At 45.8% G+C, this 13,284-nt stretch overlaps 1 protein-coding gene across 1 annotated transcript in view; it reads left to right on the top strand.

Annotated features, from left to right (window-relative positions):
- Positions 1 to 4,930: 4,930 nt before the first annotated feature.
- NPM1 (nucleophosmin 1) overlaps positions 4,931 to 13,284 on the top strand; it is a 23,073-nt gene continuing 14,719 nt past the window's right edge. Inside the window, exons 1-2 of the mRNA XM_026061305.1 lie at positions 4,931 to 5,015; positions 6,305 to 6,413. Coding sequence (XP_025917090.1) covers positions 4,931 to 5,015; positions 6,305 to 6,413 — 194 coding nt within the window. The remainder of the gene's footprint in view (positions 5,016 to 6,304; positions 6,414 to 13,284) is intronic.

Here is a 13,284-nt window from a genome sequence, read left to right as displayed (position 1 = left end):
GATCCTGCAAACACGCTGACATGAGCTTACCTTGAGTACTGCGAGAGCTCCTAGACTTCACATTAGTTAACTAACGATTCTGCCTGTTTTTTGGCAAAATCTGTGCCCAAAACTGTAACTAAAATAGTTCCATGTTGCCACTGACTGAAAAAATATATATTGGGGTTTATGTCCTTACTGGTGTTGGAGTGAAGCGACTTGACTGAGCAGTGTTGCTCACCTCAGTGTTGTTCCACTGAGGTCAGTAAGTCTCGCTACATGAACGTGGCTGCAAAATTGATCCAGGATTTCCAATGTACTAACAAGAAATAAGTGAGCCAAACTAATCCCTGCTATATCTCCACTGGCTTCAGTGGATTCCTCATACCCGGAGGGTGAGATTCTCTCTGCCCCTGACTAATGACATTTATATCACCTGAGAACCTGGTCCCCTGTTTCATTACATGAAGTAACTTTTTTCTTTTTGTTTTTCTTTACAAAAATGCATTAGTTTTGGAAACATAGGCCTACAAATATATAACTCTATATCTCATAAAACAAACTCCAGGGTCAAACAGTGGAGCCTCCGTCAGCCACAAGCTATGCAGCCTTCAGTGAACTATGACTATAGGGAAAAGCGTTCAGCAGCTGTGCCTGGGGGACCAACAGAGGTACGGCAGCTCTGCAGTGGCCTCTGATGCCTGGCCATGGGTGGCAATAAAGTATGTTAAGTCCAATGAGTGGGTGTCTGAGACTTGCTCAGCTGCCCCAGCGCTCCCTGTGGACTGGGGATACCTCATGGGTTTGCTATGGCATGCTGTGGCTTCCCTTTAGATTGGGCTGGTGCGACCTGTTGGTGGGTGCCTTCATCATGGAAGGACGCCATGGTGGACCTCGTGGAGCTCCTTCTCAAAGCGGTATTCCTTCTGCCTGGTGTTGTGCTCAGCTAGAGCACAGCAGCGCGCCTCTTCCCTGACCTGTGCCCGGGCATGTGGGAGGTGGCCCTGTCACCTGCCAAGCTTATTTGCTAGACAGGACGTACAGGAGTGACAAACCATCCTCCAAGGGAGCACGGTGCAGTGGCAGCATGCAGACGGTGCTCGCATTAGGAGTGCCAAGGGCTAATTGATCTGTCAACAGCTCGCTATTAATGGCATTCCTAGGACAGACCTTTCCGCCTCGCAGCCCTGCTGGCGAAGAACCTGGTGGAGTTCATGGCTCTTGCTGAGGTGACAGAACTGGCAGATGATAAGTTAAGTGACTAAAGAGGGTTGCTTTGTAATTAAATGTTAAAAATCACAACAGCAAAAAGTATAAATGAAATTGGTGGGACTAACCTGGCTGCAGACCTGGCAGCATCAGGAAGCTGCTCATATGTTTGCAGTACATCTGGCTGTGTAAGAACAGTTAATGTTTTTATTCAAGGAAACAAAGCAAACGTTGGCAGGAGAGGCAAAGAGCTCAGCAGCAACTTGTTAGAGATTTAAAAATAAAGAGCAAAGCCCGAAAAGTGCAGTGCCAGACAGGTGAAAGCTCTTGTTTTGAGGTTGCTATCTGTGTTCAGGCTTCCAGATTCCAGGAAAAATGGAAGAGGTATTGAAAAATCATCTCTCTCTTCCTGAGGAACCTGGGAATCTTATTTATTGTAAAGGAAGTTCTAAGTTCTTTTGAGAGCTAACATCCTATGGGGCCCCAACCACTGGCAAACCTATCACCTGCATTTAAAAGGCTGCACTGCATGAGAATGTACTACTGCTGACCAGAGTTTCCATCAGGTGTGGGAAATACCGAGAACCGCACAAGAGGTCCACATGGTTTTCTTTCCTCATTTAGGAGTCAAAGGACTTGTGGAGTAACTCTACCATTGTATGTAATTGCTCTGAGGATTAGTTTTCTCCACTATAAGATGGAGCTGTAAGATGAGCATTAAGATGATTGTGTGAATATTTTGTCATCTTTCCATCTTGACCTACTATCTGCTGCAAATTACCTCTAGCAGTAAAACCTAAAGACTTCCTCTAAAGTAGGTTTCCCATTTAAGTGATTGTACAAGCATGTAGGAGTCCCTGCCATAAAAGAAAGAAAACAAAACTGAACAGTCTTCCATATGTGGGAGAGTTGGAGATAGCTGAGCCTGAACAGAGATGGCCGGTCAGAATACCCTACACCTTTATTGCTAGACCTGAAACCACACTAAAAGACTTTAGCATCTGATCGCCCTTGAAACTGAACCTGATTCCGGACCCAGTTCCTGTAAACAGCACTGTACTGAATACTGGACTGGAGGACAACCTGGACTGAAGGGCTGCTGAGGTCCAGGTTTCCTTGGAATATCTGGAATTCCAGGCTAGAGAGTCCCTTGCATCTCGGTCACTTGGATCAGATGAAATATTCAGCTAGCCCAGTGCTGGTTGCCAACAGTAACTGAAAGGAATGAATGAGAGCAGATCAAGCTTGCAGTGGTCTTTCCCCAGAATATCTTCCAAGGCAGTTGAAGAACTTCCTGAGCCAGAGAACAGTGTCTTTCATTTACCATTCCTTGACCGATTTTTCTCTTCCCATGAGTGTGTCCAATGCATGTAAAATTCTGGCGTCCACAACATCCTGTGGGAGGGACTTCTGCAGTTTAGCAATGTGTTGAGTGAAGATCTGCCTCCTTTAGTTTTTTGAATGTCACCTACAAGTTCTATTTTGTGCCCTCTATTGCTTGCATTAGAAGAGCAGCAAACAATTGTTTCTCATTCTCCGTGCTTCTTGTGATTGTCTAGGCTTTTATTATGTCCTTTTTCACATGACCGGATTATTGCCACCTACAGTAGTCAAGACAAGGGTGTACCCTGTGGTCATACAGCGTCATAATGATATTTTCTACTATCACAAATTGGGAATATGGACCCATTGTAACCTAGCGAGCAAACAGAAATACAAGAGCTCACCACATATCTCATATAGTATGGCTTACATGGCTGTGACCTGGACATTAGAGGAGCTGCTTGGGGCATAAGTATTCCCTGCTGTCAGTAGCCAGAGAATTTGGGTGCTTTTCTTTACTTTCCTATAGCATCCTTTGGCTGTTAGGTGCACTGGTGAAGAGTCAAGGAATTGAGAAAAAGTGGTAGTGAAACCAAGTGGGGTTGAAATTTGTGCATTGTCCTACTTCCAGGCCAACAAAAAAGCAGCCAGAAATGATACTGCCATCCACAAGATGTCATTCTGTCTTTATACCCAGCACAGGGGTCCTGGAGACTGCTGCAGAGAGGGTGAAATGCAGCTGTGCGGGAGCTGGGGATAGTAAGGAGGCATGGGCTGCTCCAGGTTTATTTGTGGATTCTGCAGGGCTGGAGATTTTGTGGGGTCTTTTTTGGGGGGTGGGGGAGGAAGGGGGGAGGGAGAGGGCTCATTGCATGCTGGAAATGGGGAACTGCCTGTCTGCTTATTGTTCTAAGTTGAGAGACTGGAAAATGATGTTGGCCATGGTTTTGACTCTCTTGACATCTGTGTCATCAGTTACATATGCCAACGAAAACCTGGGGACAAAAGTTTCTGGTGTCTTGCTTCACATGGCTTAAACTACATGTGAGCAAGGTGAAACACAGTAGAGAACCCAGGGAAAGGGGAAGGGAGGATTATTTTCTTTCCCTGAACAGATCTATTTTGAACGTGGAAGCTGTGATAGGTGCCCAGCAAGGCTGAAAAGACTCTCACTGACTGAGCCAAATAGAGTCTGGCACACAGCTCAGGGACATTTCTTGGCCTGAAAGTTAATTTTAATCATCCCATCCAGGCAGCTCAGAGGTCTGGGGCTGGGACTGAGTGCCTTCAACCTTCACCACTCAAAACCTTCTGGTAAGTGACCCTCTAGCATTTAAAGTGTAAACAGCAACGGACTCACAAACCTGATTTGGGAGACCTGGAAGATCGTGTGAAATGTGTGAGACAACGCAGACAGGTATTGAGGAAGCTGATTTGTGGGTCACTAGATGGTGCTGTTGATCTTGAAATGAGAACAGAGAGCTCTGAGACCAGGAAATCTCTCTCCTGGAGCTTGCACCCAGAACATCGGTCCAAAGTTATAGCTGATGGACAAGTGTCTCACAAGCTTCCAGAACATCATATGAACCTAAACGTCAGGCTCTGCAAGGGAGGATGTAGAGACAAAAGGGGTACAACAAACAGTGGAAAATCAGGAATTTGGCAAGTGTGTGCTGTGTGGCCCCACCCCATGGCCTTAGCTCTGCCCTTCCCAGACCTGGTGGGAGCCACAGGGCATGTGGGAAGAATATTTTAAAACCTGGGCTGCTAATAAGTAGATGTGACGAGTAACCATCAGAACAGGCTAGTTTAATGTGGAGGGTTGCGTTTTCTCTTCCATCTCCACAGCCTCCCTTGCTGCCTGAGACCAGGATTGCCTGTAGGTGGTCAGCACCGCTCAGGCACGTTTGCCCTGCTGCAGAGCACCATTTCTGACCAAGTTCAGTGGGTTTAACAAGCGTTTAACAAGTTTAACAAGCAGGGCGCTGTTTCTGCTGTAGGCTGGCAGCAGACTTAAAAGCAAGGCACAGCAGCAAATGATATTTCCATGGGAAGCGTTTCAGAAAAGCCCATGGGACAGGGATGTCTGGCATCACTAGGGCAGGAGAGCTGAAATGGTGATGTGTAAGGTTGCCTTGCCAGCTTCACGTGCACGTGGCCAGCTGAACTCTTCATTGCAGTGTTGTTTCCTGAGGCATCTCAGCCCCATCCAATCCAGCCTTTCACCACATTTAAAATTTTTAAATAACACCTGTTGGACAGAGAGGGCCATTTTTTTCCAGGTTAAAAATTCAAGAAAACAGTGCAGGCAGAGAGTAACACATGCATAAGACATTCCCTGGATTCAGGGTTCCTGGAGAGGAAACAGTGACTGAGAGCGCTGAGAAGATGCTTGATCTAAAACATTGCTGCAAATGGCATGAATGTGCGCATACCACAGAAGCTGCTAGAAATCACGATATCTGCTGATTACATCCAGCTTAAGAAGCAGAGATCCTCATTTGGTAAGGACTGACCTGAATACTAGAAAGACCTGGTGAAAATGTTCAGGATACTGTTTCCTGTGATTTTTATGTGGGACACATATTCTCCCTGTTTTTCAAGACAGCTCGTGCCCTTCATCCCTACTTCAGGTCATACAACTCAATGGAAGAAGCATCTTTCCTGCACCCTGTCTTCTTTTGTCCCTCCCTCCCCCCAATTTCTCCATGCTAAGCCAATTACTCTTAACATCTAACTCCTGTGACATGCAGAGCCCAGATCCTAGTACATACGTTGGCCCAAGCCTTGTTGATGTGGTCCAAGTCACCACAAAAATCCAGCTTTCACTGGTTATTATTGCAGACAACTACCTGAGATCTAGGGCAGTATGGTCCATCTGGGGATGAATAGAGCCATATCTGAACTTCAGCTATGTGCAGAAAAAGTAGCTGTACAATTTTGATGTCATTTTTTTAAAGGGACCTTAACTCAGGTACCCTTTGTTTTATTAGTTTTAAATTAGAGCTAATTATCCCATACTCAAGGCTTGATCTTTCATACAAAATGCTTAAATTCTTTGTCTGTTCTCATGGCCTTTAGAATATTTAAGGAAAAAAAAACAGCTGACAAACTTCAGGCTATCTCATGTTTTACTGTTGTGATGCTAATACCTGGTGTAAATTATATGTCTAATTTTGTTTCCCATCACTTCCTTTTGGACATCCTGGGTGTCTGTCATTCCTCTCTTTTAGGGATGAAACTCTGAAATAGGGTCTTAACATGAGAAGGATTCCTTAAAAGCTATATACATGACTATAGAAGAGATGGAGCAGTACCAGCATGCTCTGTCATTGGCATGTGGATATAGTCATTGGCCTCCCTTGGCTTTCCTCCCAGTACGCAACTTTCTCCAATGCTGAAGGATCTTCTGGTGCAGACCGTCACACAGCTCTGCATATCTGATGTGTTACAGGCAAGGTAGGGGATGGAGCAGTGTAGTAAATAGACATTATATGAACAGTATATTAAAGAACGGACAGTATATTAAACAAGGAGGATGAAGAGAACTTCCAGTGGCCGCTCATGGCAGGATCAGAGGTGAAAAGAAGACTGCAGGTAAGAAGACAAACAGATAAGGGTGGTCTTCCTTCCCATTTATCTGCCCCAAACTGGCTTCAAAACCACCTGGAAGTAGAGGGAAATTATAACCCTGAGACACAAGTCTTCCCAGAGCAACCCCGCAGGGCAAGGCAGCTCCTGCCTGTAGTACGTGTCAGTGTTTAAGGCACCGTTTGGGCTGATGCCCTGACAGGCTCCAACCGCTTAGAGGACGCTGCTCTGGCCGATACTGCTTCCAGCGGGCAACGCTCTGGTCCTGCTGCCAGGTACCGCGTTTCCTTCCACGCCGGGTACAGGGCAAGGTGAGCTGCTCAATAGCCGACTGCGACAACAAGCATTTTATAGGGAGAATTTGCTTCTGCTCGCTTGCTGTCATCCAAAGGGGGTTGTTGCACTACTCATGAAAGAAACAAGATGTTAGTCATGAAATAAACTGATTTACCTGTTACTGAAGGTAAGGACAATCTGAATTTTTAAAAATAAAGCAGTGTTTCCATTTTACTTTTTCAAAGCCATAACAAAATGCTTCATCAGCCTTAATTTTAGCTTGTTTTTACAGAACCTATATTTTATGCAAAATTTTGGTTTTAGTGTTCTTTAAAACAAGTTGCAGTGTCTATAAAAGAACTTGTAATGTTCCAAAATTAAATGAAGAGGATGCTGAGGTGTTGGCAGTAGTAAGAGTCATTTAAAGCAAATGCAAAATACTGTTATACTAATGATAACTAACTTGAGCTTGCCTTTGGCAACCCCTTTTTGCCCCAACCTGATTATTATAACTACCCCGTAGTTGTTTCAGGTTAAGTTGAAAGATTTGGATTTTCAGGTTTGAAAGTGCATAGCGCTTTTTGATTTCAAGGAAGGGTAAGTGCTAGAAATTTGGCCCTGAGTTCTCTGGGGTGAAGAAATCATTGACTGGTGAAAGGAGGAGGCATCCTGCAAAGGGATTATGTGGCAGCCATGTGGCAATATAGCTGAAGGCTGTATCATTATGTCAGTGTGTCAATTAAGGTTGCATAAGAAATCTTAACTCTGCCTGTAACCTCTGACTGCTTGACTGTGCAACTGTCCTGTGGCTTTAACACTGTTTAAAAGGCCATTTCCTAAGCTTTGTAAAAGGTTAGTAAAAGAGAATTTTATTAAGGGAAACTGTGTTGACTCCGATTTCTGCTTCAGTCCTCCCTGTACAGCTGTTTCTAAATCACTTTTCAGCTATGCTGAGTGTTACGCAGTGTAGACTCAAGCAGAGTAAAATGATCGATATTGTAATGGACTTCTCATCGTAGTACATGACAGAAATAATAAATGTCATGATATATGACAGTCCTTCTAAAGCCCTATGGAGCCAAGTGGGATGCAGAAAGCATATATCTTCTATTTCCTACCCTTGTTTTGCCTCTCTGTGTCTGTCCTTTGTTTCCTCCCACATTTATTTCCCCAGTAATGGAAAACTGTAATTGAATTAAAAGCGACTCTGTACGCACAAGAGCTGCCGTGGCTGCGCCATTCGCCTTCGACAGGACCGGGTGGAGGTCTGCGAGCGCGGGCTGCTCTGCCAGCTGCCCAGCGCTGCGCACAGCGGGTTTCCAGCTGGTCTGCACAAGCAGTCGTGCGCTGCCGTTGGCATTACATCGGGTAAGTGCACGTGCAAAGGGCTGCAGCCTCTTTTGCTATTGCTGTGTGTTAGTCACCTGTCCACTCCAGTCTGTTTGCCGTTGAGATCGTGCCAAAACTACGTTTTAAATTTTGATACTGATTCCGATTTTCAAGCCAAATCAAACAAACTTCTTATCTGTGTCGGTACAGCTTTGCTTGGCTGAAATGTCTGCTCAAATAATGATGCCCGTGTTCTGCCAGTGATACCAGCCGCCACACTCAATGAGTTTTTCTGCTTCTGCTGCTTCACAAATCCCTATATCTTCCCTATCCGGGATTGCCAAACTGACACTCTTCCTACATTAAAGTCCACCCTTAGAATTAATTGCTTCTAAAAGATAATAAGAAATGAACCAAACTAAAGGGCAGAAAATGAAACAAACACTGTTCCTTCTCTGGTTTCCTAAGGATATTTTAAGTGGAGTAAATTGGAAGGATTGTTAATGATGCTTTTGTGATCACTCTGTTCTTATCCCGAAAATTGACTCTGGTGAGCCTTTTGGGCCACATTCAGCCGAATACCAGAGGTCTCAAATTTCTGCGAGCTCCACACAAATGGTTGGCTGAGCACAGGCCAGGGAAACAGTCTTTTTTTCCCCCCCTCCCTCCTTGACCTGCAGAAAAAATGGAGTTCATCTCTAGGCACTAGAGAAGCCATACCATACAGAGTGATTTTTAAGTGACCTAATCATGAAGTTTCAGGGGGCTGCATGGATGAACAAGGAACTCCTGGCTAAACTCAAACAGAAAAAGGAAGTGCACAGAAGATGGAAGCAGGGACAGGCCACTTGGGAGCAATATAGGAACATCATCCGAGTATGCAGGGATGCAACTAGGAAGGTCAAGGCGCATTTGGAGTTTAATCTGTCAAGGGATGTCAAGGACAGAAAGAAGGGCTTCTTTAAATACATCAGTAACAAAAAGTAGACTAGGGAGAACGTGGGCCGCTACTGAATGGGGCAGGGGCCCTGGTGTTGAATGCTGAGAAGGCAGAAATACTGAATGACTTCTTTGCTTCAGTCTTTACTGCTAGGACCAGCCCTCAGGAATCCCAGAGCCTGGAGACCAGGGAGAAAGTCTGGAGAAAGGAAGGCTTTCCCTTGGTTGAGGAGGATTGGGTTAAAGATCATTTAGGAAAACTTGACATCCACAAGTCCATGGGCCCCGATGGGATGCACTCATGAGTGCTGAGGGAGCTGGCGGACGTCATTGCTAGGCCACTCTCCATCACCTTTGAAAGGACAAGGAGAACAGGAGAGGTGTCTGAGGACTGGAAGAAAGTCAATGTCACTCTAGTCTTCAAAAAGGGCAAGAAGGAGGACCCAGGGAACTACAAGCCAGTCAGCCTCACCTCGATCCCTGGAAAGCTGATGGAGCAGCTCATCCTGGATGCCATCTCTAAGCATGTGGAGAAAAAGAAGGTGATCAGGAGTAGTCAGCATGGCTTCACCAAGGGGAAATGAGGCATAACCAATCTGATAGCCTTCTATGATGGCATGACTAACTGGGTAGATGAGGGGAGAGCAGTTGATGTTGTCTGCCTTGACTTCACTTAGGCTTTTGACACTGTCCCCTATAACATCCTCATAAGAAAGTATGGGCTAGATAAAGTATGGGCTAGATGAGTGGACAGGGAGGTGGCTTGAGAACTGGCTGAATGGCAGAGCTCAGAGGGTTGTGATCAGCAGCACAGAGTCTAGCTGGAGGCCTATAGCTAGCGGTGTCCTCCAGGCGTCAGTACTGGGTCCAGTCTTGTTCAGTTTATTCATCAATGACCTGGATGAAGGGACAGAGTGCACCCTCAGCAAGTTTGCTGATGGTACATAACTGGGAGGAGTGGCTGATACACCAGAGGGCTGTGCTGCCAGAGAGACCTGGACAGGCTGGAGAGGTGGGCAGAGAGGAACCTCATGAAGTTCAACAGAGTCAAGTGCAAGGTCCTGCACCTAGGGAGGAATAATCCCATGCACCAGTAGAGGTTGGGGGTTGACCTGCTGGAAAGCAGCTCTGCGGAGAAGGACCTGGGAGTGCTGGTGGACACCAAGTTAAGCATGAGGCAGCAATGTGCCCTTGTGGCCAAGAAGGCCAATGGTATCCTGGGGTGCATGAGGAAGAGTGTTGCCAGCAGGTCGAGGGAGGTGATCCTCCCCCTCTACTCAGCCCTGGTGAGGCCACATCTGGAGTACTGCGTCCAGTTCTGGGCTCCCCAGTACAAGAGGGATGTGGCACTACTGGAGCAAGTCCAGCGAAGGGCTACTAAGATGATTAGGCGCCTGGAGCATCTCTCTTATGAGGAAAGACTGAGAGAGCTGGGCCTGTTTAGCCTGGAGAAGAGAAGACTGAGGGGGATCTTATCAATGTGTACAAGTATCTGAAGGGAGGGTGTAAAGAGGATGGGGCCAGACTCTTCTCAGTGGTGCCCAGAGACAGGACGAGAGGCAACAGGCACAAACTGAAACACAGGAAGCTCCGTCTGAACATGAGGAAAAACTTCTTTACTGTGAGGGTGACTGAGCACTGGAACAGGTTGCTCAGAGAGGTTGTGGAGGCTCCTTTCCTGGAGATATTCAAAAGCTGTCTGCACACAATCCTGGGCAACGTGCTCTAGGTGACCCTGCTTGAGCAGGGAGGGTTGGACTAGATGATCTCCAGAGGTCCCTTCCAGCCTCAACCCTTCTGTGATTCTGTGACTCTGGGAGCTGCCACCTTATCAGATACCAGCTGGGAAACACAAGTCCATAGGAAAGCAACCTACATCACTTCTGTCCACAGCCAGCTTGCTTTGTTTCTCTTTTGATACCTGGGCCTTTTTTAAGATTAAAGTTTTTCTGTACCATCATGAGGACTATCTCTCTGTTTTAAGTTCACCTCCTGGCTTTAATCCCAGGATGCTGATAATGGGAGCTTTACCCCCCAAATTATTACTTATAATAAAAACTCAAGAGTGGCAACACTGCATCTTCAGCATGGCAGTTCCTCAGGCTGCTGTGCAGTGGTAGCAAAAGTCACGAAGAGGGCTACTTCCTTCTAATACCAAGCCAGGCACTTAGAAATGATAGGGAAAAGACTGTATTGTCTTTGAAATCTTTCTCCATTTCCCTGAGGATTTCTGCTCCTTCAACACTTTCTTTGGTTTTGTTACCAGTTTAAAGAAACTGTGCACTCATCTTCATGGAGAACTTTCCCTGTTTTTGTTCACCATCTATCTCCTAATGAACACTTAAACAAAATTTTAAGATTAGACACAAGTATGGACTGCCCTTATCTTACATTCATACAAAGCAAAGCATATCCCTGATGTTTATGTCTTCAAACACTTGTCTTCATCTCTTTCCTGCTGATGTTAAAAATGTCTTTTATCAAGCTCTTAAATTTGGCATTGTAAAAAAACAGATGCAGATTTCATTACTTGTAGTTTTACTAACTCTTTACTAATTCTTACTTGCACCAGAGTAGTGAAATTTTAGATAATTCTGCATTTCCAGGTCCATGTAATGAGATATGTTGATCAGGATCACTTATGTTCTCTTAAATGTTACCTGCAGTTGCCTTATGAGCATTCATGGTCTGTCATGTCACACATTCAGAGGCGAAGACTGTTGCACGTAGCAAATGTGCCTGTAGGGTACGAATGAGCTCTGTGGGCCAATGAACTCTTAGGAAACAAAGACGGAGCAGGGAAGGAAATACTGCTTGCAAAAAAGAATATGTGAAGAGCAATACAGAATATGGGTCGAAACAAAGTGCAGTATCCCATACTTGTTATAAAAGTCTCCATATTCCTGTCACCTCTTCCCTGTTACCAGCATGAGTTCCCCATTAACAGTTGCATCTGGCTTAAAGTCTTTGCCCTGATAGAGTTACTTCTTTCTGACATGAACTTAGTTTCCAGAGAGATGATTCTGGTCCCATACCCATGATGTCCACGTATATGCTCCACTGGAATAATAAACCTGTTATGCAACATGTGAATGCTCAGAGCTTTCATAGGAACTGAAAACAGGTTCAAAACAGTACAAAACTCTTTTTCGACTTGACATCCATCAGTGTGTTATTTCTCTCTCTCTACATATGATGCACAGTTTGCAAATTAACCAATGTTTCTACTGTAGGATGCAAAGGAAAAAAGAGAAATAAAAATGACTTAGCTTTTCTGGTTTTGCTTAAATACTCTTAATTGTCACATGCTACAATTATGCCTCCACATATTTAAATAAAGAGTAGGAGCTGGAAGGAAAATGAGAAGAGAAATAAAAAAATATGCAATTTTTACTTGTATCAGTGTTTCCAAATCAGCTGTAGTTAGTATTTTTTAGTTACTGCACTTTGGCAAACTGACCCCTCATAACTTGACTTGGTGTTGTGTTGAGCAGGGTGTTGGATCGGACGACCCCAGAAGTCTCTTCCAAACTAAATTATTCTGATTCTAGAAGAGGGTTCTCACAGCAACCTCCAAGGGCTCAAATCTCCCATCCTCAGTCACAGGGTAAACAGCACGACTATTTGTTCCTATACTTTGTTTTTACACAGAAGTTAATTTTATTATTCCTGTATTTTAGTTATCCTGTGGCAATCCACTTGACAAAAACTTAGACGAGCAGTTTTAATGTTAACATGATTGTGGGGGCCTGCATCCTGGGGAACCTGCGGTTTAAGTAATCTCGTATATTGGAAAGCTAATTGTATTCTGCACCAAAATGTGAGACTTCGCCATTCCAAAATAAGCTGAATGTGTATGTACTCTAGAACTGTTTATACTGTTTTTCAAAGAGGGGGTGAGCTTTGTGGGAGAGTGAGGAAGAAGGCAAATGCCACGTTTTGGCATGTAAGATACGCTTTAGCGCTTTAAAGTATCTATGTTTTGTTTCAGTTTGTCTCATTTTCAACAACTGCACTGCATTTTCTGACTTTATGAATATGAATCCACATATTATGAATTGCACATTTCAAATGAAGGCAGAGAGAGACTTGGGCAATAGGAGGCCATATACTTTTGTTTTTGAAGGGTGGGTGTTCAGGTAAACTATTTTTGAGATTAGCTCATTTACAGCACCCAGAAAGCCTGACTTTCACAGATCAGGCCCTGGACACGCAGGCAGCCCGAAGCAGTAACGCGGAGGCGCGGCAAGTGGTTCATGCACCCGGGGGCGTCCTGGCCCCTGCGCCCGGGGCCACGGGTGAGCACCTGCGGCAGCCCACACGCGCCTCCTCAGTGCGTCCCGCTCCGCACGGGGCTCCTGACCTTCTCTTTCTGCCCCCTGCGACAAGCGGGCGCCCCAAGTGCCAGCTCCCCCCAGCCGCCAGCCCCACAGCAGCTCCCAAACACTGCGGCCCACGGCGTGCGGCGGCCCAGGGGTGCCTCGCCGCGGCTCCGTCCGGACCCGGCCCGGCCCTTCCCCTCGCCCCCGGGCCCGCACGGCTGCGGCTCGCTCAGGGCACCGCGCGGCTACGCCACTAGCGACAGCAGGTTTTGCTCACAAGCAAGCGCCTTCTGCCCCGCGACCGCCGCCCGCCTCT

Source organism: Apteryx rowi, unplaced genomic scaffold (genome assembly GCF_003343035.1).
Source record: "Apteryx rowi isolate R43461 unplaced genomic scaffold, aptRow1 scaffold_18, whole genome shotgun sequence".
Lineage (NCBI taxonomy): Eukaryota > Metazoa > Chordata > Aves > Apterygiformes > Apterygidae > Apteryx > Apteryx rowi.
Note: the sequence above shows the minus strand (reverse complement) of the source record. Positions and strands in the feature narration are given on the sequence as shown.